The sequence below is a fragment of the Indicator indicator genome, chromosome 3 (genome assembly GCF_027791375.1).
Source record: "Indicator indicator isolate 239-I01 chromosome 3, UM_Iind_1.1, whole genome shotgun sequence".
Classification (NCBI taxonomy): Eukaryota; Metazoa; Chordata; class Aves; order Piciformes; family Indicatoridae; genus Indicator; species Indicator indicator.
The window spans coordinates 29,261,998-29,288,255 of NC_072012.1; the positions used below are offsets into that span (position 1 = coordinate 29,261,998).

Consider the following 26,258-nt stretch of genomic DNA (forward strand, 5'->3'; position numbering starts at 1 on the left):
CCAGCCATCTCTGGCAAGAGGAAAAGTAGTATTTGTAAACAATTTGTAGATTAGTGACTGCCTGAATTTTGATTCCTGATCTTTTTTTTATTATTTCTTTTCGAGGTTTCATGTGTTTACAATTAAGCAATCCTGTTTGAATAATTCTGTTATATTTTATGCACATTTTTAAAAGATGAAAGCGAAAGCTTAAGCTCATTCTGCTCCTGGCTTTACTGACCTACCAAAATACTGTTTGGTTTTTGGGATTTTTTGAGAATTTTTAGCTGGTAGAATTCAATATATTGATGTTTTTGCTTTAAGTTATCTACAGATTTTTAAGGTATCTGCAGATATTTTTAAAGCTCTGTAGATCTTTGATATCTATGCTCAGGTAATTTTACACAAATGAAATCAAATCTAAGGTAAATTTTAGATATGAGCCTTAAACTTGGGTGGGACTAATGCTAAATGATTGTCATGGAGCATTCTTGCAGACTTAATATTTTATGCCTTTAGGCAGAAGTGATTGCCGTGTAAGTTGTCCATTCATTATTCAATTATTGTCTTCAATTAATTAATACCTTAAGTCTATTGTTTCACTCCTTTTGACAAACATATCAGCAGATTCTTTCAGGAGGCTGTTTTTGGACAGAATTTGCAATTTCTCTTCCCCCTATTGCAAACTGGCAGGTCCATACACACGGACTGTTTACTCAGTGGCACTGGAAAGGCTGATGAATTTGCAGAACAGTCCTATGAATCCATACATGAATGCTCAATGTTGTATATTCAATGTCTTTTACTGTTTATGTAGCATAATCAGTGTTTTAGGTCTATTCTTTTCTGTCTCAGTCAGTCCTTTCGGTGTTAAGAGCATCCTGTAAAGTTTAAATACATTGAATTGTCCCAGCCCCGCCTCAACCTTACAAAGCCATATTGTATTTTTTGGTGACATGTACATCTGTTTTATGCATTTGTACATGTGATGTAAATTTTAAGTATTTTTTAACAACGTGTGCCTTTAAAGTGATTTCAAGTGAACAACCATATGTTCTATGATATAAAAAATAAAATATTTTAACCACAATTTCTGTTGAAAGCATGTATCTTTATTGAGAACAAATACTGGTTGGCTAGATCCAGTATTGTAGAATTTCACTATGTAACACATTTTTTCTGAATAAGAATGTCAGTTGTAGTCAATACCTCCTGCTGCAAGGGCTTTTGAGTGTAATGCTGAGGTATGGAAACCAGTTTCTCCACCTACCATTTGTAACCATTTTAAGGGAGGAGATGAGTTTCCCTGCCCCTACTGCACATGCAGGGAGACTGACTTCTCAAAGTGAGTACCTAAGCCCAAAGTCCATAGTTAGGCATGGTGAGTGGACTTTTGTTGTTGCTTTTCTTTTAATGTCTCTCCAGTGCTTAGTCATGCAAGGAGCTGAAGGCCTTAGTCCCAGTCCAGCAAAGTGCTCAAACACAAGTCCAACATCAGGCACAGTCACTTGTGCTTACAGTACTGTCCTTTATAGGAGAATTTAAAAGCCATTCAAGTGAAAATGTGTTGAATTAGTGAAAAAAAGAATTTAATTCTTCAAATTGAGCCAGGTAAATCAATATAACCATTACTTTTTTGAAAAAAGGGATCTGTATTCATACCAAAAGTAAGTACATACAGATAATATACCAGCTAAACAGTCTGCTGATTGGACCACTGATTGACAGAGTGTACATACTTTTTGATTGTACATGTGTGAAGCAAAATGCAGTCCTGTTTTCCTTGAGGCAAAGTTCTCTTTGGCTGCAAATGGAGCTGCATCTGCAAAGTGCTGGGTAAGCCATTTAAGTGGAAGAAAAATATTTGGAATACTGTAGTCAAATCCTGTCCATGGGACTGGCAGAGGACGTGCTGCACAACACATGAGCTGTCAGGCAGCCTGTTTGCCCACCCGCACAGACAGAAGGCAGCTGCCTGCTTTCAGAGTATATTCTTCACCAGCATTCCATGCATGCTGCTGGCCTAAGTCATATTTCTGATGTCTTTTCTATACTGAATCAAAAAATATTTTTGAGGTGGATTAATACTACCTGGATTTCCACGGAAAGCTGTTTGTCTTGTGTGTATTGTAAAACATCTGAAAGGCACTGAGAAGTGTATGAAGTTACCTCGAAAGTGCCAAGCAGTAGTGGGAACTGTGGGTGGAAAGGAAATGACACACTGTCACTTGTGTAGCTCTAAGATACTCATGTATATGTTTTCTTGTTTCTTTCTAAAATAGAAATAAACTTTTAGACTTGAGTACTTTAAGACTGATTTTTATTGCAAGATTTGGGATTTTTTAAGTATTTGCAGGAGAACAGTCATTCCCAGCCCTGACTGACAGACTTCAGTGAGCCATTTCAGCTGGCTGTGGAAAACGTGCATGGAAGACATGAACCACAGGACGCAAGTGGCTCTAATGATACAAAGCTCAAGTCAGTCTACTGAGCATTCAGGTAAAAAAAAAAAAGCACTGCATGTCCCCACAGCAGCAGATCTTTTGTGTCTGTCTGTGTGTGAAGGGGCCTAAGCAGCTATTCAGCAGGTCCCAGCTGAAGACGCTGGGTGGGAAGTTGTCTAATTATCCTCTCCCATGCCGCTTGTCTTCTATGTGCTGCAGTCCTACCAAACCTCCCCAGGGTACAGCTTTCTGTATTCTGGGGAGGTGGCAGCAGGAAAGATGGGGATAGCCTTACCCTCACTCCCCGTAGCGAAAAGGGTGGAAATGGGGTCATGTGTGCTCTTTTTCCATTGCAAGACCTTGCCCTTGGATTCTGTCACCTGGCTCTGGCTCCCTCTTGGGTGCTTCTGGTTCCCTGTCTGGTAGCTCTGCTGGGGTGGCTGTGGTGCAACATGAGGAAACATTCCCTTTTGCTTGTTTGGTCTTTTAATATTGGTTCATTTAGTACCATACAGGGAAGTTCTAGTGGTGTTCATCTGAGCAAGGAAAAGATGCTGCCACTTTCACACTTGCTTCCTACAAGCTAGTATCTGCTGCTATGTCATCAGACTTAAAAAAAAAAAAACAAAAAACCAAACCATGATGACCCAACTCTGTTACACTTTTTTCAGTTTTGTCTCCTCCCAGGTAAGTGACATTCTTTCAGTGTAAAATGTCCCTGCTTTTGGCTACAGAGATGATTTATTTTGCCCAGTTTGTGAGAGTGACTTTTTGGTATGAGCATGGTGGTTATTAGCACATTCATGTGTCTGCAGCGACTGAGCTATGCACCTGCCATCATCGGGGCCAGCAGGAGAATTTGTACAGTCCCTGGACCTGTGTGTGACCAGGGCTGGCAGGACCACTCAGTGCTTTATCTTCCAGTTGGTGCAGCAGGTTTCCAGGTGTGACCACTTGCCAGCAAGCACCTTCACCTCCCTGCATCTCCGTCCCTGCTTCCATCCCCATATTGTCTCTCACCTCATGATTACAGCCAATGTTCTTTGGAGCTGAGACCACTGAGCTGATTTAGCTAGAAAATACAGTACTAATAATTTAGTGCCATCTACTGACCACAGATGGTTTACCTGGTATGTCTGGTTTTAAGTGGAGGTGTCTACCAGACCCTGAGGCAATTCTTCAGAAAAGAAGGTAAGTGTGTGTGCCTTTGAACTCTTTGGGTTTTGACTCACCACTGTGGTAGCTGATATTAACTGAAACAGCACAAAATAGAAGGATCCTGAATAATTCCTGACTTGTACTGTGCCCATTTATCTTTCTTCTTTCTGTGATTGTATTAATGCTTGAGGGGCAGATTCTTGTTGAATTGGCAATAATGTATTAATCGTCATGTCAAAGAGTTACATATCTCCCCAAAAGCGTGATTATGTTGCTTCTAGTGCACTTTGTGGAAAATACAGAATTGCATTACTAGAGAACAATGTCTTTATTAAACCTTAATTTTAGTCTTTTGTAAGAAACGTGGTTTTAAAATGAATTAAGTCAGGGTGGATTGCTTCATTGGTAACATTTCACAGGGAGATTCAATTTGCCCATTATGGAACACCCAACTTCAGCAGACCTGTGCTCTCATTCTGCTAAAAGCTTAACGTACTCTTATCTGTTGCATTGGGGGACTGCTGCTCTTACAAGGCAGCTGGAGAATCACTGGGCTTCACACAAAACTACATCTACTGTGACCACCCTGGTAGACTCTTGGTACTGCTCTTTAACTTGGGCCATAGCAGGAGGACTTGGGGAACCCACAATAGCAGGGATAGTTCATTGCAATTATCACCAGTTCCTCCTTGGCCACTACACACACAGCTTTTTAACTGACTGGACAGGCAGGCTAGTACTGGTGTTACTGGGATGTGGTGGTCAGACCTTGTCCTGCATATGATCTTTGGGACTGCTTAGGCCTGTCAGAGAAATGCTTATGGCAGGCAGCACTCCCATGGTATGAGTGTCTGTGCTGAGGTGTGGCTCCCCTCCTAGGACCAGTAACCCAAGACTCTTTATTAGCTGATGAACATGCTATGGTTAAACTAGAAAAAAACAAAAATAATCAATGACTGAAATACCAGATCACTAATGAAGTTACACATTTATGCATACTGTAAAGCTATGATGTTAAGAGCTCTCCATCTCAAATCTAGGGAGTCACACATAGCCAATACTTAGTGACTGAGGTGCAAGTTCATCCCTCAATACTTTGATAGACAGCCAGAGATGTAATGGAGTGAGCCCAGTAGATTATCCCATGCCTTGCCTTCCAGTCTCCCAGGGTTTCAGTCTACAGTTTGGTGTTGCTACTGGCCCTCAGCATCCACACCACCATCAGCAGAAACTCTGGTCATCATCAGTGGACTTCCTTCTTCAGCATCAGGCCCACCTTTTTACCACCTCCTCTCTTCCATCCATATAAGCAACCTGCCCCTGATTATGTCTTCCCCATTGGTCCTGGTTTTGCTATAGCTCTACTTAACTGTGGTATTTCTGATGCCAGTTACCCAGGCAGTTTTACATGGTGTTACTACCAAGGATACCCACCATGGGCAGCCTGGCTCTCCACAACTTCCCCATGGCTGTCCTGTTGGGTTTAAGTTACAAAGAATCAGAATCACCTCCTGTGATTACAGCTGTGACTATTCCTTGTTAACCTTGATCCCTGTGCAAGACGGCCAAGCACTAGCAGGACCTTATCTGGCAGTTTACATACCAGACAGTAGCAGCAGAGGCACTTGCTTTTCAAACCCTTCTCCTAGCACTGCTGTGAGCTCCAGCAGGACGTCTTGCTCACAAGCCCCCCCCGGTCTGATTTCCTCCAAGGACATTCAAACTACTCGTGTGCTTGTAAGCACAATCCATTCCAGCTGGAAGCCACCAAAACTGTTAGACCAGCAATGGCCATAAGCTGTTCAACCAGGTGCATGAGCACACTCCTGAAACAAGCAAAGCATACATAGAAAAATAACAACATGACTTCCCTCATAACTAATAACAAGTTCAGGATTAAGTGTATTAAGTGCTGCATAGTAGCAGCTTTTGGAAACCAACTCATGGATATATCACACCATTGCTGTACAGTTCACAGGTTCAGTCTCTGGTTCTGTTAAGTTCCTTATTCACCAAAGTGGTCCTCAGGCTTGCAACTTGTCTGCTCTCTGTTTTCTCAGCTCCCTTTTTTATGTTGTCTCAACACCTCATCTCAGCTCCCACACATCATTAGGCCCTCAGTGTGGAACAAAACTCTGCTTTTGAGAACAGACAAATGGATGTATACCACCAACAGATGTAATGCCACATCTCTGGTCTTTTTTTTTTTTTTCTTGGAGCCACAGAGGTCATGTCATCCTCCTGCTCTCCCATTAGAGGGGAGATGATGCATACACAGCCTGCGTTGTTACCAAATACCACCAGCGTTCCCACGCTGAGTTGCTCCACTGATGTGACAATATCCTGTGGTCCGCAGCCATCTGTACAGAACTAGTCCATGTACTTCATTTAGTTCTCCATTTGCAAGAGCAATTGGTGAAACATCCTTTGTAGCACAGGATACCTTTGTTGTGCTACCCATAACAGCAGAGCTAATCCATCTGAAAAAGCTGTTTTAATAGTAACAGTCGAGCCTGTGTACAATAGCTAGAGATCTTACTGCATTTCACCTCATAGCTTTCTTCAGTCTGCTTTTTCAACTTAGCATGGGGTAAAAGCAACCACCATGTTTGGTTATCCCAGGTAGTTTTCATTGCTGTTGCATCAAACAGTCTGAAGTAATTTTCATAGAATGAATCACAGAACAGGGGACCTCTTGAGGCTGTCTGGTCCGACCTCTTGAGGCTGTCTGGTCCAACCTCTGGCTCAAGCAGAGGCATCTAGAGCCAGCTGCCCAGGGCTGTCTCCAGATAGTTTTGAGTATCTCCAAGGATGGAGACTTTACATTTATAAGAGATGCCTAACACATGTACAGACAGGTCACACTCTGGGTGCATTTTAAAAAAGTTCATGCCTCACATAGGAATTTCCCATCTCTTTCACCAGTTTACAGGATTAATATTGATACTATTCTACAGGATTTTAGATCCTTGTGGATGGTGTGATTTTAGTTTTGCATATGCTCCATGGTCAAAACTAAATCTGCACCATCTGAATTAAGAACATGAGGTGATACAACTACATCCCCCTATTATTACATTGGTTGCAGAGGTATCATTTGTACCCCATGCAATTTCTGTGGCTGATCCATATTGGAATGTAAGCTGAACATCTAATTTATTAGTTCCATCCTTTTTGTCCACTCCATCCTCTTACAGGTGAAGGACTACTAACAAATGCTTCCTACTGGGAAACCAAACAGCTGAGATCACTCCTACCATCTCCAGGTCTCATTATAATTCTTTTGACAACTTTCCTGAAAGAAATAAAATTGTTAGTAGTGTTCTACGTCCAAACTATTGCTCTTACAACTGGAAGCCAGCAGAACACACTGAACAGAGCCTGTAACGCTTTAACAATATCCCTGATGTTGTCTTGACACAAGGATGAGCACCTCAAAAGACATGGTTCTCTGTCAGGCAATTAACTCCAATCTCACTTTGATGGGATCTAGCAGCCTGGAGGAACTGTGGGTGGAAGTAAATGTGAGTTAACTGATGGTAGGAAGTGAGTTAACTTCCTTGCCAGGAACATTTGGATTGCTGTATCTATAAAGTGGTTTCCTTTACCTGAATCAGTTATGATTGGAGGATCATATCTATTCAATACTTCACATAAACACCAAATTGTGGTGTTAGCAGTAGCATCACATGCTGCCACTGTTTCTGTCCATTTTGCTGTTCTGTCAATGGCAACAAACATAAATTGATACAGACCCTCCTTCAGCCTGTTGAAGGGGCTCACATAATCAATTTGCCACTCTCAGTGGTCAAAGGCATACCCCTATTGTGGATTTACAATCACAGAACTGTCTGGGTTGGAAGGAACCTTTAAAGATTGTCTAGTCCAATCCCCACCCTTGCAAGAGATTTACACCATCCACATATTTCACATCCACAGAAACTGTGAATACAAATTTTCAATCTCAGTCTATTAGTTTTCTTTGACCCCTTAGGCCTCTCTTCTTCCTTTGTGGGGACCAGTCTCTTCTCCCAGGTAACAAGTGACAGTATGACAGGAAACAGCCTCAAGTCATATCAGGGGGGATTTAGATTGGACATTAGGAAAATTTTGTTCACTGAATGCATGGTTAAGCATTGAAACAGGCTGCCTGGGGAAGTGATGGAATCACTGTTCCTGGAAGTGTTCAAAAAACACGTAGACATGATGCTTAGGAACCTGGTTTAGCGGTGGACTTGACAGTGTTAGGTAAACAGTTGTACTCAATGATCTTGGAGGTCTTTTCCAACCTTAATGAGTCTGTAACTCCTTAATATGACCCTTCTGTGCTTCAGCACCATATCAGTACTGGGACAGGAAGAGAGGGTCTCTGGCTGGAATCACCTCATACTCCTGTAGTACTGGGGTCTCTGGCTGGAATCACCTCATACTCCTGTTTCTGGTTTACTCTCATACTGGCACTTCACTGACTTGGGGACTCCTGCAAATGCTTCACCCTTTGAGGCAGTAGCACAATACAATTTTCCCTTTGACAGATCTACCTCAAACTCAGACAGGAAATCAATTCCTAAAATATTTGCCCAAATCCCCTCTTCCCCCTCACCTCCTCCCTTTACTAGCATTATCAGCCCATCTACCCATTATCCTCAGCCCATTATCCTCACCTACCAACAACTGGGTTTCTGCTTTTCCCTTTTTACCCCTTCCCACTCCCAATATTCAGACAGATATAACCAGAAATGGAGTGCCCTGATAATCTAATTACATTGTCTGATCCCACAGCAATTAATTTCTCACTCCCCCTTCAACTGACACACAGACTCTTCCCTCTGTATACCAGGTGTGGTGGAAGTTAATCCCACTGATACCAGAGGCTGGGGCTTCTAGTCTTTAATGTCCCCTAAGGGTGGATATAGCTTTCTCTTTGAGAAAGGCGGAGGAGCTGATAAACTCATCCGCTTCAGTTTTTCCCAAATCTCCTCTTGCTTCACCCCTTTTTCCTGAAGAATTTTCTTCATTTTGGCAAGTAAAACTCTGGTGGGCTGACTATCTAGCTCTTCTTTATTCACTCCTTGGCTGATTAAATATCTCCAAATTGTCCCTCTAGGAATGTATTTCCTCCACTTTGCCCCTGTCTCATCCTCCTTCACCACCCCTTTCCCCTCGGGTCCCATCAGGGTTCCCATGTTCTCCAAAGCAGCCATGCATTCACCAAGAGGGCGGCCAATTAAAGTAGATCCCAGGCTGATGAAAAACTCCTTGTGCTTCTCAGAAGCACGGCAGGCCAACACCCCCACGTCCCCCTGCTCCACGTTCACCCCAAAGACGTCAAAGTCAGGGGTCACTGGTTTCTCCCTCTGCTTTAACACCCGCAGCAAGACATTGCCACACACGTAGGCTGATGCTTCTTGGACATCTCTCCAGGGTGCTCCCTCTGTGTTATCTTTGAGAGGCTCATACTCGCCCAGATTTCTGACCACCAGCCTCAAGATCTCACCCCCCGACATCTCCTCGGCAGGCAGGGCTCTGATAATCGCCCCTACCTTGGGCCAGGGCAGCCCGATGGTGGTCACCACCTGCTTTGCTGCCTCATGTGTGAAAGAAGTGCACTGTTCCAATGTCCACATTCGGTTTACCCACATGGGCCATCCCTCCTCCTGCTTCTTCCAAACTTTCTCTTTGCTGGACATATCCCCCGCTCCCCGGCCTCTCTCTGCCTCCGCTGGCTTTACCTTCCAAGCGCCCGCGGCACCCGCCTCCGGCAACGACGAGTCTTCCTGTGCCTCTGAACTCCAGCTGTCCCCGTCCCACATCTCCGGGTCCCAGTCTGCCTTACTGAGAGCCGCCACCTTCCTCTGATCCAGACCCTTCCCCAAGGACAGCAAGGTGCCCAAGCACTGCACCTTTCTCCTCAGCCGGGCGTTCTCGGCCGCCTCAGCTCTCAGCTCGTCTCTCAGCTTGCGCAGCTGCTCGGCCTGCTCGTTCAGCAGCGAACCATCGCACCGCAGCGCCAGGACTTCGTTGCGAGCCACCTGCAAATTGCTTTGCAGGCTCTGGATACACTGATCCTTCTCCTCCACCGCCGCCTGCAAGACCCGGGCCAGATCGAACAGCAGCCACTGAAGGGCCGAGCACTTCTTCTCCCCCTTGGGATGGTAGATGGACACGTAATTCAGCCAGTGCCTTTCCGCAGCTTTCAGCGTGGGGTCCTGTTCAACCACTTTAAAGTCCCACGGGTCCCCACCGTGCTCTAGCATGGCCTGCATCAGCAGACCCCTCTCCTCCGGGCTCGTGAAGCTTTCCTGCTCTTTCTCCTTTGATTTCCCTCCCCTCGTTAGCCAGGACATCTTCACGCCAGCTAGCCTGCGGCAAGCACCGCGTCGGGATAACCTCGGGCAATCCCACACGTCCCGACCCTCCGAGGCTCTGCCTCTTCAGACGCGATGCCCGAAAGGCAACTGAGGCAAACGGACTTTGCCCTGGACAGCGATCGCGACTCCAGAAAACCGGCAAAGCACCACCGCACACGCCGCGCCCCTTCCCGCGCGACCTGGTGACGGCTCCAGCCGGCTACCTCTCTGGACGCCTCCTGGCAGGCTGAGACTGCCGCCACCCGAGGCCGGTTTTTATACCAGTGTCGTGTCCTTCCCTGCCCCCCACCCCGCCACTGTCCTGGTGCCGGGCCCTTGGCCTGTGCCACCCTACCGGGGCCCGGCCCAAACGCCCACAGGAACCAGGTCCGCTGCCGCCCCGCCCCTCGTCGAGCGGCGGGCCGGGCGCCCAGCAGCTAGGCGGCTGCTGCCCCGCCCTTCAGGCAGGCGGATGGCCGCGGCCCTGCGTAGTAGATTCCCTTCGCTGCTGCTGCCGGCAGCAACGGTGGCGGGCCCGGGTCGTCTCGAGTTTCTGAGTGCAGCCATGCGGCAGCCCGCCGCTCTCCCGGCGCGGCCAGACGGCTCCAAGGGCGGCGCGCAGGCGGGCGGCGGGGGCTGGCTGGACTCGCTGCAGTTCGACAACCTGGCGCTGCGTTCGTTGCCAGTGGACACCTCAGAGGACAGTGGGCCGCGGGCCGTACCCGGTGCCTGCTTCTCCCGGGTGCAGCCTAGCCCTCTGCAGAACCCGCGGCTGGTGGCCATGTCGCTGCCGGCGCTGGCGCTACTGGGGCTGAAGGCGCCGGCGGACGATCCGGAGGCGGCGGAGGCCGAAGCGGCGCTGTACTTCAGCGGGAACCGGTTGCTGGCGGGCTCGGAGCCGGCAGCCCACTGCTACTGTGGCCACCAGTTCGGCAGCTTCGCAGGGCAGCTGGGCGATGGCGCTGCCATGTACCTAGGCGAGGTGCTGAGCCCTCAGGGCGAGCGCTGGGAGATTCAGCTGAAGGGCGCCGGCCTCACTCCCTTCTCCCGGTAAGGCCCCGCGGGGCGGCCTGACCCGGCCCAGCCTGGGTTGGAGGGGAACGGGGCGGTGGTGTTGTCGGAATAGCCTGGTGAAGCTCGCACGAAGCCCCTTGCGCGGCGAGCTCACCGTGTAGGAGAAGAGCGGGAACGGGGCCGGGCTTCTCTGCCCGCTAATTGCATTAGCGAGGTGCTTCCCCAGCTGATCCTGTGCAGTGGGTTATTCCCTGAGGCAGACCTCATCACTTAAGCACTTGTGGTTTTGGAATTTACGGGTTTTTTTTACTTTCACTGCTGCAAGTGTGGCGCTTAAATGCCAATTCACAAGGTGGCAATGTTTTTCTCTGGAAAATAAGACTACGATTGCGTCTCCTTTAAGTGGGGCGTTACTTCAGTCCCTGTTTATGTTCCTCTGAGGTTTTTTTTCCCCTGTTAAGAGGATGCAGACTGTGATGAAAGTTGAGACAGCATTGTGTAGTACCCACTGGCCTGTGGCAAAAAGGGTCTTTAAAATGTGGGTGTTTTGTTTGTGTTCCCGGTCCTTCTACCTGCTGCCAGCAGTGCCTTTCCTCCATGTTCCCGACTGTAAGAGGGAATGGTGAAAAAGCCCCAGGAATGACATACCGACCAAATCCCTGCAAGGGAGGGATGTCTTTGTTAGTCCGTTTAGCCTGCACTGCTTTAGGTCTTTCAGGCCTCATTTTTTCTACACGTTTTCTCTGTTTTGTGTTCCCGCTGTGCATAAGCTCAGTAGCACCTTAGTTTCGTATATGTGGTGCAATGAGGGCCGCCCTCAGGTCTTTGAAGGTTAAGAAAAGCATAGTGAAATTCTAGACATGATGGTAGCATTGTAGGTCAGACTTGCACAGCTGTCCTGCTTGCCAGTGGCTTCTGAAGTATTGGGAGTGTGGGCTGTTTCACTGAGTATCTATTAAATAAGCTACTTTGCAATTTGCTGGTCGTTTGTGTTTGTTTGGTTGGTTGGTTTTTTAAATCTGCCATGCATGACCATATTTAACACCTTATTTCTAGATTACTTACTCAGAAAGATCCAAAATAGCACTATTCTTTCCAGAAGTATAACACTCACCATTTTATTAAGAGGAAATGAGTGACTTACTATAAAATAGCTATACCTGTCAAAAAATCTCATGTCAATAATAACAGCAGAGTTAATGATTAGAAGGGATATGTGTAACGAGGAGTTTTGTTTTCTTCCATTATATGGTCATTGAAAGTGTGTTGTGTCCATCTAATTAATCGAGCTTTAACAGAAGTTTGAAGGCCCAGCTTTTTTCTCAGATCTGCCACTACTTTGTTATGTGCTTGTGGACAGGGCACATCACTTCTAGCCTTTTTTTTTCTCCACTGCTAAGAGAGAAATGAGAGTTCCTGCTTTTATAGCCTGAAAACTGTGTCTTCTTGTTACAGACAAGCTGATGGTCGGAAGGTCCTGCGCTCAAGTATACGGGAGTTCCTGTGCAGTGAGGCTATGTTTCACCTAGGAATACCAACAACGAGGGCTGGGACTTGCGTCACATCTGACTCAAAAGTTGTCCGTGACATATTTTATGATGGGAATCCAAAAAATGAAAGGTGTACAGTTGTTCTGAGAATAGCATCTACGTTCATAAGGTTAGAAGCCTACTTTAGTGGAGTTTTTTTTTCTTTTTCTTTTTTAAACTGAGCACAGCAGTCTTTTAAAATACCATTCTGAGTGTATTTCCATAAGAGTGCCATTTGTGTGTTTCTTGTTCTGGAGTTTTGGAGCTCTTTTGCTGGCCTGTAGGAAGCTGCTCTTCTTGTCCGGGAGATGGGATGTGCCAGTGTCTTTTACACACAGATTAATACTAAAGATGCTAGCCTGGTAGAAAGAACTAAGCGCTGCAGAAGAGATTTGTCATGTTTATACCTGCACAAAATATATGTTTTTTTTTCATGTTGGTAGTAGTGGTGAATTAGAGCTCTATCCTTAATTCCAAAGCTATTCTAGTGTAGTACTTGGGATGTACTTTCCCTGACAGAGGGGAAGTGTATGAGGTTCCTACTCCAGCTCAAAACATTAAGAGTTTCAGGACGTTGCATTGCTTCTTGTAAGGTAACAGAGCAATAGAGGAAGGTGAGGCATAAGGTGTGCATGTGTACATACATATGTGTGTGTGTGGAAAAATCCTTGGTGTACAGTCTCGTACTTTAAATAAGTCCTATTGCTGTATATTTAGTCAGGATAACAATTACTCTGTAGGTGTGGTTGTAAGAAACTTTAACAAGCTGATCTTCAGTAGTGGCTAAGGTCTTGATCTGTCAGTTTAGTTACAGAGTTCCTTGAGTTGAGTCACTGAGCCTTGCTAGGTTCTATGTAGGAATCTTTGTGGGTCTTTTCTGTCAGTTAAGAACTGGTGTTCTTGATGTGTTGCTGCAACAAAAGTAAATGTTTTTACTGCATGTAATTTGAAGTGAATGGTATCAGATAATACTAAACCATGTTTTTATTATTTTAAAACAGATTTGGCTCCTTTGAAATTTTTAAACCTCCCGATGAATACACAGGACGCAAGGGTCCCAGTGTTAACCGAAATGATATTCGAATACAGATGCTTGACTATGTGATTAGCACTTTCTATCCAGAAATCCAGGAGGCTCATTCAGACAGCAACATTCAGAGGAATGCTGCTTTCTTCAGAGAGGTAAGAAAGATCATATTCTCTTCATAAATCTATAGCTGTCATCTTTAGAAACTTCATCTACAAGCACAGATGACTTGAGTCAGTTAATGGCGTTTACCATCTGACTGCCTCAATTCTTACTTTCTTTGAAGAAAACACTCTTACTAGAACTGCTTATTGATGAAAGCAGGTTTGATAGTGATCAAGCCAGTGCAGGTGATTTAACCTTTTTAATAGTTAATTGTGAGTTCTCTGCTCTGGGAAAGCTTCCTGAGGCTTGTCTCTCTTTGTTTAGACTGCAAGGATAAATTCTGGTCCTGACTGAGATGGCGAGTTGACAGTGTGGAAATATCATTTGCAAGATATCCTCTTGTAAAATACTGAGAATGTCAAGTTGCTTCCTGTCTTTCACTTTTCACGTTAAAAACAGGAACGTTGACCGCAAATCACTTTAACTTTGGGCTGTAGAATTGAAATGTTTAATAGCAGTCAAGCGCTGCAAGGGCTTGCCAGAAGCAGCAGCAAACCCTCCAGCTTCAGAAGTGGTAAGATAAGGTGAGATAAACATGCCTTAGATGTGGTGTAGTGTTAGGTCATTCTGCAGTGGCATGGAGGAGAAGCTGTGTGTCTTCTCAGAGACTCATTTTGAACCTGTTTTCAATTACTGTATACATTTAAAAAATACTGGAGATGCATAATAAAAATTGGAACTCTAGTAAATGTAGAATTGCTCTATTTCTCAAGTAAAACATAACTAATAAGTAACTTTATCTGCTGAATATACCTTTTGCCTCATTGTTGATATTGTATTGCTGTTCTTAACACTGAATTTCTAGTACTGTATGCATTTGTTTTGGTGAGCAAAGAAAGAATTTGGGGTATGGGAATAAGGTGCTTCTGTTCATGTTTTAGTGCTCAGTATATAGTAATGCTGTCCTTGCAGAGGGGATCCAGTTTGAAATCAATGGAGAACTGTAATAAAGGCTTCAATTCAGAGTATTTAAGTTCAGTTAATGTTACAGCTCTAATAAGAACGTGATAACTACCCAGTATACAGAATAATTAAAAAATACCACAGTTTAATAGACTTGACTAGTCTACGTAAAAGCAGTCATGGTGTTTTGAAATCTGCAATGATCTGGTAGGAACTGGCTGCCACATGATGCATGTTCACAATAGACCAATAAGAAGTCAAAAGGCAGGCTCTATTAAAATGTGACATTCTCTTAAATTTGTGGAGTTTGTTTTGGTTTGGGTTTGTTTTTTTGGGGGTTTTGAGGTTGGACTTCTGTGGTTTTTTTGGTGGTGGTGGTGGTTTGGGTTTTTTGCTCTAACACAACCTGTGCTGACTTGCATTGGCTCTTCAAAACCACGCTGTGGCTTGGTCCACCACTGGATGGCAAAGAGTTTATCGTCAGTTAACAGGCCTTTTGTATTTAAAAGATTGGAGTCTGTGAGGAGAACTATGCTTGTCACCCACTGTGTGCATATCTAGTTCTGTAGCTGGTGAAATACTTTCTGATGGGAGAAAAGTCATGGGATTTGGAGATCTTTGTGGATGAGCGTGTGCCCAGTCCTGTCTCTTTCTGGTTTTGGCTTCTCTTCCTGACTAACTTACTGCTGGTTTCCTCATTCCCATCCTGGTATCCTTTCTTTTTTGCCCCGACTCCATTTGTTTTTTAGTTTGTTTGTCATGCTTCTCCTGCCTGTGGCTGGCTGTGATAGTATTAATTTTTCATATTTTCTCTTCTTCTTAGTGGAGACTGTTGCAGGTTTCTCCACCTGAAAAGCGCTCTAGTCCCTTATTTAGGCAAACACATCTGTCTGTTTCAATGGCAGACAAGTGCTGTCAGCTCAACTCAATTTTTTTATCTTTTGTTTTGCGCTGTGGAATAAATAAAGAAAAAATCTGCCTTTGGCATCACTGTCTACAAAGCAAGAACCATTATCTGCACTACTCAGATAATTTGTAGGTGTTGTTTAAATTTAAATGGGCATGTCCTTGAGAGAGCACTCTTATTTATATATACGCCAGACTTGTTTTCCAGTGTGGCTTAGCAGTAGAAAAATGTGATCAAAAAGAATAATGGTTGAAATGAGCGCAAAGCCATCTCTTTCTAATCCATATACCCATCTTCAAGTAGTGCCCAAGCTTTATCTGATTTCAGATGCTCCCATCACTGGAATTTCTTCTTTTACCAGAACACTGCCAGTATGTGATGCATCCACACACAGACATCCAGCAGTCATGAACTGCCTTGCTCCCTGGATACTTTGATCCCAACCTGGCAGACAGAATTATTTTTTTTTTCAAGTTTTACTGTCATCCTGGCACAAAGCCATTATACAGGGTGTGCCTCCGTTACTGGTTTATGGTGTGCCAGTAATCGGGTTTGGACATACGGAGCTGCTTGCCAATTGGCACATGAAGCAGCAAAAATGCATAAAGTACCTAACACAAGACTATTGTGAAAAGTTAGAGGCATGGGGTCTCAAAGTGAACTAAAAGCTTCTGTTCCAAGCATCATTTGTGGTTTTTACTGTCTGTCACACTATCCCAGGACAAGATTTTTTTGTCTTCACCTGACTGCATGTTTTTAAGAAAAGGAAAATGGAAACATTGTGGGTTTGAAGACAGAGGCATAAAACTAAAATTTCCTCTGTTAACTAGATCCTTTATTAAACCTTAATAAAACACACTTACACTGCAGCCTGGAGATTTAAATTCCTGTACATTGATAGCAGTTTGGGAAGGTGAGTGATTTTGACTATGAAGATAGCTAAGACTTAAAAGTTTTAGCTAATGGCTACTGATTTCTTTTTAAGTTCAATTTTTTTTATAGCAATTCAGTGAAGTCCTTGGAAATAGCAGGGTTTTTTTTAAAAGTCAGGTTACCTTCCTGAATTTCAGGTTTCATAGGTCATATCTAGTTGATAGATGGTCTACTTTAAGAAACTAAAACTATTAAAAATATTACTCTACTTATTTGAACAGTGAGGCACATTCAGTGATTGCAGTCAAGAGTTGCATAACAGTAACTTTCAGTTAAGCAACAGAAAAACCGGTGAAGCTTTCACTCAGTGAAGAACTGCATTTAAATGAAGTTGTCATTCTTAGAATATTTTTGCTTAACCTCACAGCTTTTTTCTGCTCTCAGGAAATTGAGGGAAGCTCTTACCAGTGCTGCAACTTGTCAGTAAGGAAACCTAACCTTCCTGTAACTCACTGTAAGAGACTAACTTTATGTTCAGCTTTGTTGCATATGGTTAATTTTATTTCTTAGACTTGGCATATGTTTTCTTCTGCCTGTAGTTAAAGAGTCTTTAAAATTAGTAGCAAGTAAAAGAGTATATTTGTATGATGTAGAATAGTATGAAAGTCTGGTGTCAACAGTTTACCTTATTTCAGCATTCTGTCTCCAGGACATTTTAAACTGGACAGCATTAAAGCTGAGCGTGGAAGGAAAGAAGAAGAGGCAAACAGAAATGGGAGACTGAGAACAGGGCTGTTGGTAACAGAGGAGAGAGGGAAGTTCTCCATAAGATCCATAAGATCTGTGGGTAGGGCATACTGCCAGAACCTGCTTCTGCCTGAGCTGCAGAAATACCAGTTCAGACTAGGAAATGTGTGTGAGCATGTTTGTGTGTTGGCAATGCATTGTGTTGAAAAATGGAAATAAACTTCTCTTTCAGATAACAAAACGGACAGCGAGGTTGGTTGCAGAGTGGCAGTGTGTTGGGTTTTGCCATGGCGTGCTGAATACAGATAACATGAGCATAGTTGGGCTGACCATCGACTACGGCCCTTTTGGGTTTATGGACAGGTCAGTGTGGCATAGATTTGAAATGTGCATATGTGTTTGCTTTGTAGAACAGTCCAGATATTCATGGTTGCTTTAATATTTTAACTCTAAAGTAGACTTACGCATCTTCTTTATGGCAAAGTAGCTTGAATTCTGGTTGTCCTGTAATTCTTCTTTTCAGCTTCTCTATATATCTGTATTCACAACACTTACACTCTTCTTGTGGGGTTTCTCAGTGTTGGAGGGGGCAGGAAAATAGCTAATGAGATAAATTCAGGAAGGGCATCAAGGAGGAGTGTTCTTTTGATATTTTAGTTTGCTTGGTTTTGGTTTCCTAGAGGAGACTAAGATAATAAAAATAATACTTCTCACAATATTGGTGTTTAGATAATTAGAAGAATGCTGCTTTCTTCATTTGTAGGTACGACCCTGAGCACATCTGCAATGGGTCTGATAACACAGGGCGCTATGCTTACAACAAGCAGCCAGAGATTTGCAAGTGGAATCTGGGGAAGCTTGCTGAAGCTCTAGTTCCAGAGCTGCCCTTGGAGATAAGTGAACTCATTCTGGAAGAGGAGTATGATGCAGAATTTGAGAAACATTATTTGCAGAAGATGAGGAAAAAACTAGGTCTAATCCATCTGGAATTAGAAGAAGATAGTAAGCTGGTGTCTGAACTCTTCGAAACCATGCATGTCACAGGTTGGTGAAGAGCACAGTAGGTTATTATTTCATAGCCCATCAGTATCTATAATCAAACCAAAATGTAGTTTATACCTTGACCTTACAAGCTGCCTTGTGCAACTACATCGTCATCTGAGAAAAGAACAAAAGACAGAAAAAAAATTACCTGCTCCTGAACTGTGGGGCAATTGTTGCTTTTACAGGACGTTTTTAGTCTCACTCTGAGGATGCAGTTTATTTGCCTCTTCAGAGTGGTGACCTGTACTACTGTGAAGGAAGTTAGGAGGAAGGTATGGGACTTGTTTTCCTGATGATTTATTAGTTGCATTACTCATGTAATTCACTTTTTCAGGTGGAGATTTCACAAATATTTTCTACTTGCTGAGCTCATTCTCAGTAGACTCTGATCCTTCAAACTTGGAAGATTTTTTAGAAAAGCTTACAAATCAATGTGCTTCTGTGGAAGAACTAAAAGTTGCTTTCAAGCCACAGATGGATCCAAGGTAATACTCTCTTTTACTTAAGTGTTTTTGGTTTGTACTTTTAGTTTCATTATAACCAACTCTGTATGCTATGTAGTATTTGACTAATGTTAAATTTGGAAATGCCATTGCTAAGTAGATGCATAATGATCTACAACAGTGCAAATTCTTGAGCTTTGTGACTGGCGCATGCTCAGCAGTGACCTGCAGCAGTTGGCTCTTGGGCCAAAGTCTGAGTTTTCAATTGGTCCTTGTTTTATTTTTTTTCTCTCCCCACTGTCTGTGCAGACTAAGGCAACATGTGCCCGATAATGAAGTGATACAGAAAAATGTTATAGAAGAAATGAATTTGAACAATAGTGCTACTGTGTTCTGTCAGTATACTCTTAGCAAACAGTCACTTTCAGTGACCAACATTTTGGCTAAGCATAACCTAAATGCAGAGCCTTCAGGCTCTGAAAACTGTGTGGTGCTGTCCATGTCCCATTTGATGGGCCATAGTCTGCAGTTCCAACTACTCCTAGCGTGGAAAAGTAGTAAGTTTTGTTCAACTGCTGCTTATAACAGTGACTGCAGCAGTTTTTCAGTTTTTGGATCAGTGGAAGGCAGGGAATGAGTGTGACCTGTTACTTTGTCTTTTTTTTCTAGTGTCTTCCCAGTGGGGGTATTTTGGGTGTGTTTTTTCCTCTCTTTCTGTTTAATAAGTGTTCTGTGAAGGTAACCAACTTCCCAAATCTTTAGCTTTTTCTGTGAGTGAGTATCACAGTTAACTCATGAAAGCAGGATTTTGAGAAAATGGACTGGTGTGAAACTTGTTCATTCAAGTTCAATGTTAAGCCAAGATGGTTGGTTATAGCCATTTATTATTCTGGAGACATTACTGGTTATTTAAGTTTTTTGTGGTGATATATTAAAATGAAAGGTAAATAAGTTGGTGGATACTGCTGTTTTAGTATGTTTCAGGTACTTTAAAATTGTAAGCAGATACGTGATACGAAGGTGGCGCATGTGATAGACATGAGACAATATTTTTTTTAAACATTGCATTCAGCCTTAGAGGAATGTGAAAAGTAGATCTAAATCATCATGATAAGGATATAAAGCTTTGGAGAGGAATAGTACAGTGTTAAAGCGAGTGCAAAACTGGCTTTCTTATTGCAGCACTTGGGTATCCTAGAGCTAAGCATGTCAGATATGTAAATCAGATTAGGGAAAAGTCAGAAATCAAAGCACCTATGTTATCTGTGCTTAATAAAAGTAGGAAAATGTAATCTGATATCATAGTTGTCAGTTTTGAGGCCAGGGAATAATGTTTCTTTTCTCTTTTGTTTATAAATGCATTCACAGAAAGAAGTAAAATGATTTACTGATTTTTGATATACTGCACCTTACACTCTGGGGTTGTTTGTTTTGCTTTATGCTGTAGGGCAGTTATTAATCATGGAAAAATAAAATTTAGCTAACAAGGCATAAAAAAAAGAAGGTGAAACTATTGTACAGCACCAGCTAACACAACCTAATGTAAAAAGATAAATCCTAGTCAAACTTGCAGCAAAATAGCCTGAATATTGCTAGGAATTTATTACCACAACACAGATCTCATTCTGGGATTTAGATTGGCTAACTAAAAAAAAGTTAAAGAATCAGTTGTTTCATATGATTTAAATGAGGTATCTTCCCCCCTGCAATCTGGGTTTTTATTAGTACTGGTAAAATTAGTGGGTGTTAGATCCTTATTATGCATGCTGATACAGTATTAATGTTAGGAAAAGAAATGGAAAAAAACCCCAAACACCTATGGATTCTGTATTGTGATACCTAAGTAAGGTCCTTACTCTGAATTAATTTCAAAGTTCCCAGGATGTTGTGGTGAGTTATGCATCTAAACCAAACTGGTAATTCTGAAAACCTATTGTCTGTGAATGTGAATTAAATACATCAAAGATGGAACAGTGAAATTATCATAATTTATAATAAAAAAAACCCTGCTAGTTATGAAGCACCTCTCTAGTTATTTAACTGTTCTAGTGAAATCCTAGGTTATTGTGAATATTCTCACATCTACTTTATAGTTGCAAAAAGATGGTGCTTGATAGGTGGTTCAACTTTGACATCAAATGTGTTTTGTTCCCAGGCAACTGTCAATGATGCTAATGCTGGCTCAGTCTAATCCTCAGCTGTTTGCATTAATTGGAACAAAAGCCAATATAAATAAAGAATTAGAACGGATTGAGCAATTCTCTAAACTGCAGCAGTTAACTGCAGCTGATTTACTCAGCAGAAATAAAAGGCACTGGAAAGAATGGCTGGAAAAATACAGGTAAGGTTTCTCTGCCTTCATAGCAGTGTGTTTTATCTGAGGTCGGTATCTGTGTTGCTGTGAAAGTTCAAGAGCATCTTTGTATTTTGTTTACTAAATTTTGGGAAGGGGTAGGGGTATAGAAATTATCTAGCATCAAATCTAGTCTTAAAAGTGCTTCAAGAATATTGATGTTGATTATAGCAGAGGCTCACTTTGGTTGTGAGCCCAGTAAGTACAACTGACTAAGCATTTTATCCTTTAAAATAATTTTCTGAAAGAAAAAACAATGTCATGATACAGAAAGTGAATGATAAGTATTCTTAATCAAAGAGTAACTGTAAAAGGCAACATGGCCAGGAAAAAATGTCCAGACTATTATAATAGGCATAGCTTAAAAGATTTAAAATACAGGTGTTGGCAGATTTTATCAAGAAACCCCCTTTACTAGCGCATTAGTTGCTTCTGCTGCGTGGATTAGGTCAGGACTCCTGCCCTCACCTGGCTGCCTGTGATCTTGTTCTCCAGTGAGGCTGAGAGTTGTAGCAAGTATTCCTAGTAAAAGGTAGGTCAAATTGCCTCAGCTGTACTGCATCCTTTTACTTCTGTCGGAATATCAGAAGCTTTAAATAACAAACAAATACACAAGTACTTAAAAGACAGGATCTGTGGCTGATGGGTTTTCCAGAGCAGTGCAGAACAGACTGTGCACCAGTGTCTCAGTCTGGCTTTTCAGTGAATATGCAAGGTGTGCTACTTGTCAGGACCTGCTGATGGTCTGTAATGCTGCTTTTTTGTTGTTTTTTGCTGGTTTTGTTGTTGTACTGCATTTTAAAACTGGGAGGATTGTAGGTTATGTAACATTTTTGAGAACTGCAGAATAAGGATCCCAAGGCAAGGAAACATGTCAGCTTTTAACCATGTGATTCTTGATTCAAACCAGTTGGTTTCACTTGCTTAATTTCAGAGTCCGTTTGCAAAAAGAAATAGAAAGCATTAGTGATGCTGATGCCTGGAACACTGATCGTGTGAAAGTCATGAATTCAAACAATCCAAAATACATCTTGAGAAATTACATTGCCCAGAATGCCATAGAAGCAGCTGAAAATGGGGATTTCTCAGAGGTATGCTATTACTAAATGTCTCTAGGTTTGCATGGGTCTAGTGGTGCTGTTGATGACTGACATTGTGCTAGATGAGGTTCATTCTGGCATCTTGGATGGAATTTAATTTTCAGATCTGTATCATTTTTGAGGGAGATACAATTTTAATGACTGCAGAACAAAGAAGGTAATTGAAAATACGAATCTGAACTTCACCAACTTTTGTAGGCTGATCCTAGGACAAGATATTGCCCATGCTTTTTCTGTCTTCAGAATAGTGTTTGCCTTGAGAGGCAGTTTGGGATTAATTTATACTTGTTCCTTGCTGTGCCGAGTATTATCTTTTGAAACTTAATGTCTTTCACCTGTGGATTTCAGCATATGGATCATGGATTATTCAGCATGATTGTTACATGCAGAATATGGGAAAATTAAATTATTTTGATAAATTACATAAGAGCTGTTATTTGATACTTGCATTTTGCGTTACTTGAGCTTGAGTTCCATACAGGTACAAACTCAGCCAGTTAAGATTTTAGTTTTCATCTTATTTGATATGCACATTGTTAGTCTACTTATTAATATTTTGGTTCTCTGGAATCTGTGTATTAAATACAATATCCTCCATTGTTATTTGGTGTGAAGTTCTTCTCTACATCATTTTGCCTTTACTTTCTAAATTCTCATAACCATAGTATTCTCTTTCTAGGTAAGAAAGGTCCTGAAACTCTTGGAGAGTCCATTCCAAGAAGCAGAAGATTTTGAGGAGGTAAAAGAAAGTGCAGAAGAGGCGGGAGCAAGTGCCGCAGCAGCTGCTTGTGCTCAAGAGACCAGAAGCAGACTACCATATTGCAGTAAACCTCCACTCTGGGCTTCAGAGCTCTGTGTTACATGATCTTCATAACTGCCTTGTTTTGTTTTTCACTGTAAACTGAAGACTGATCCTCATTCAGCAGTGAAGAATTCAGCAAGGCAAACTAAGTGCTATTAAGTTATTGAAACAACTCTACATTTGGATGCATCTGCAACAGTGTTAAGCTGTGCTTAATTTGCAGCAGTCATGGATCATTGGAACAAGCCAATGACAACTTGACAGTCCATATACATCATTAATTTACACGTTCTGAGACTGAAAGTATTTCCTTTAATCGTTGCACGCTGCAAGTAGAAAGCAATATTTATGTTGAGGCTGAGTTTCAAACATCCAAATGGAGTTGTTGTGTGACGACAAAAGCAGCAAGTCAGGAATCTGATTTGTTTTTGTCTGATGTCTTAACTAATAGTACTTCTAACATTTATTTACTTCTTTCTCTATGCAGGGACTTTTTGTCCTCTTTAATGGAGGAATAGATTCAGTGTTGCTTGTTTGAAGCTATGTTTCATTTGATTAAGTAGTTCATTTCTTGTGAACCTTCAGATTGATATTTAATCATTAACTATTTTCAGAGAACTAGTACAGGTCAGGGTTTGTGAGGGAGCACTTGAATTTTGTTTTTTTTTAATATATTAAAAAGCAGAATTAAGGGAGACTGTATACATTTGCACTTGAAAAATCTTGGTGGTGAATTTTATTCAGGTTCAGTATGTTTGCATACCACATGTAAATATTTAGTAAAATTATTTAAAAGCCTCTCTCTCTCTTCATGATTTTGGCATTATAGGTACAAAATAATTTGTATCTTTATATGCAAAATGGTTTAGTTTAGTTCCCCTCCATCCAAACAGTTATAACATCATTTGCCTTCTCCATGCCGCTAATAGAGATCTATTGAAAACCCCAAATTAATATCGGAATGCTGTAAAAAAAAAAAAAAAAAAAACCCACACACCAAACTTATTCCTTCAGGTATGGTGCAAAATCATTACTCTTTTGACCATTTTGTTAAGCCAAAAGCTTGGTCAGAGCTCCAAAACGCTGTTCTTCTCTGCCTCCCAAAAGGAAAGGTATAAACTGAGAAACAAAATCAGCATAGAGTTATGCTGATCAGCTTGGAACAACTTCCCCTTCTGTACCAGGCATACCATAAGAGACCACTTGTCCTGCAGATTTGTCAGGGGTATGTTTGAAAACTCTTTCCAGTCACCAGCACACTTCCTCTCCCTGGTGCAGTCCTTTTTACCCACTACTAACTTTCTGTTAATGTCTCCACTAAAGGCCTTTGCTATAGTATCCCTAAATTCAGAGGAAGGATAATACCCAACAAAAGTCTCAGCTCCTACAAAAATGGCTTATTTCTAGCAGATGACCAGCTGTACCAGCTAGCATTACTTGTTGCCTGCTTCTTCAATGTACTTCCTCTTTCAACTATGCCAGTCTTCCATGGACTAGGAAAATACACCTTCAAGTTCGTCCTTTTCCATAAGGACTCCAAAATGTCACAGAAAGCTCCACATTTGCCAGAAATTCTATTTTGCTTCAAATTCATTATCTGGCATCAGTTTCACCAGGTCAAAGGCAAGAAAGAACAAAAGTTTACATTCAAAGCATCATCTATTTACTGTGGCAGCAAGGAGGACAAACTGATTACTATTAGTGCAGATACATAAGCATTAACCCAACCATTATCCCTGTTTATTGATAGCTCATATTTTGAGGAAGACTTAAAAGAGCACAGTTCAACCTCAGCTAATACCAAGCTTCTGCAGCAGTGGAGGAAGAAATTACTAGAGTACCCTTAACTCACAGTGGTCTCTTTGGAAGAGAGAAACATTTGCATTAAACCAAACTTTCCCCAAGATTTCAGGTATCTGAACCAGCAACAGAGTCCTTTAGAAAGTTCAGAAAGCTAAGTCATAGCTAACCACAGAAAAAAATTTTTTTTTTTTGTTTTTTTGCTGGTGTGGCAATAATGGCAACCAACTTCTCCCCCCCAAAATCTGCACTGAAACGCCATTAATACAGAACTTTGAAGGAAGCAAGTCACCCTCCTCCCACACTCTACCGTCTTTCCTGTAAGGTCAAACAGGGCATTCCTGAACAGCAGGTTGTAGCCCAAAGGTTCTGAGAGACAGTCTCATACCATGACATTTTATACGTTCAGTTGTCTCTTTTCACAATACAGGAAACAAAACCCAAAACCCAACAACTAGGGAAAAGGAAAATTATTAGCAAACTGAAACTGGGATTCTCCAGTTGAAAGCAGTTGGAATACACTAGGCAGCAGAGCTTTGTTTTATTTCTGTGATTCTGAATTTCTGCTCTAGGTGTTTTCACATAATCACCACAAAGGTGTATAGCTTAAAACAGGGAAAAGGAAACTAACTTTGGCACAAGTGATCCAACAGTTACCAGGTGCTTAGTCCAATACTGTATCTCCTAGCAGGCCTGCTTATCAGGACGTGTTTTTGTCATGCCTTCTTCCAGTGTAGCGAACAGCTAATTTTTAAAGAAATCAGTTATGTTTAGATTGAGAATTAATATCAGTTTGAAACTAAAACATACCAAGTAGGTAATTAGAGATCTCTAAACATTAGTACATCATACTCTCATCAGTTTTAGAAAGCATCTGTTGATTTATTTCACATACATGTATTTACATGGGAGGAAATTCACAACACTGAAAATACAACATTTACACATTCACAGATATACAGCTTTGCACTCACCCCCATGAAGGGCAGGCTCTCAGCTCTTCTCTCCCTGCAGTAATGACAGCATCAATTCTCAGGCAGGTGTGGTAGATTTTAAGAAGCACTCTCTGCACATGGTGGTTAAATTCTTCAAGCTATTAGATGGTGGGTTATTTCACTGAAGAAAAATGCTACTTCTATGGCATTTACATAAGCTTCCATAATCACAAGCATATAAATGTATCTGTTTCTGCTTTACCATGCTATCAGTGATGCTTACTCTACAAAGTTCAGTTATCCTTGTAGTAGTTATTGAAATTGATGCGCAGTAGAAAGTCCTCCAGATGTGGCTGGTATCCTCTATTTACAAGCTTTGTTACCACTGGAACAAAAAATAAAATAAACTTCAACTAAGATTAATATTCTAAAGTCAGCCTTGGCACAGTATCTCTGCATTTTAATTTAGCGACCACAACAAAAAGCCTAATGGAGCCATCTGAAGACAGCAGAAACATATTTTTGTGTAAGAAAGGTGCAGTATCTCTTTCCAGAATTAGAAAGTACTTCAAGTAAGATGCAAAAATAAGATTACACATCAGGTCTAAGCGAAACTGTGTTCTTCTAATAAGGAAATGCTTTCTCTAGGTATTTTCACAATAACCAGATGTGTTCATTCTTCTCA

General features: G+C 41.9%; 1 protein-coding gene across 1 annotated transcript; it reads left to right on the forward strand.

Annotated features, from left to right (window-relative positions):
- Positions 1-10,024: 10,024 nt before the first annotated feature.
- SELENOO (selenoprotein O) lies at positions 10,025-23,411 on the forward strand. Its single transcript, XM_054399976.1, has 10 exons — positions 10,025-10,134; positions 10,178-10,981; positions 12,401-12,604; positions 13,476-13,656; positions 17,329-17,459; positions 17,860-18,140; positions 18,475-18,625; positions 20,739-20,924; positions 21,871-22,027; positions 22,716-23,411. The coding sequence occupies exons 1-10, from the start codon at positions 10,025-10,027 to the stop codon at positions 22,908-22,910; spliced, it is 2,400 nt and encodes a 799-aa protein (XP_054255951.1). The 3' UTR covers positions 22,911-23,411.
- Positions 23,412-26,258: the final 2,847 nt, after the last annotated feature.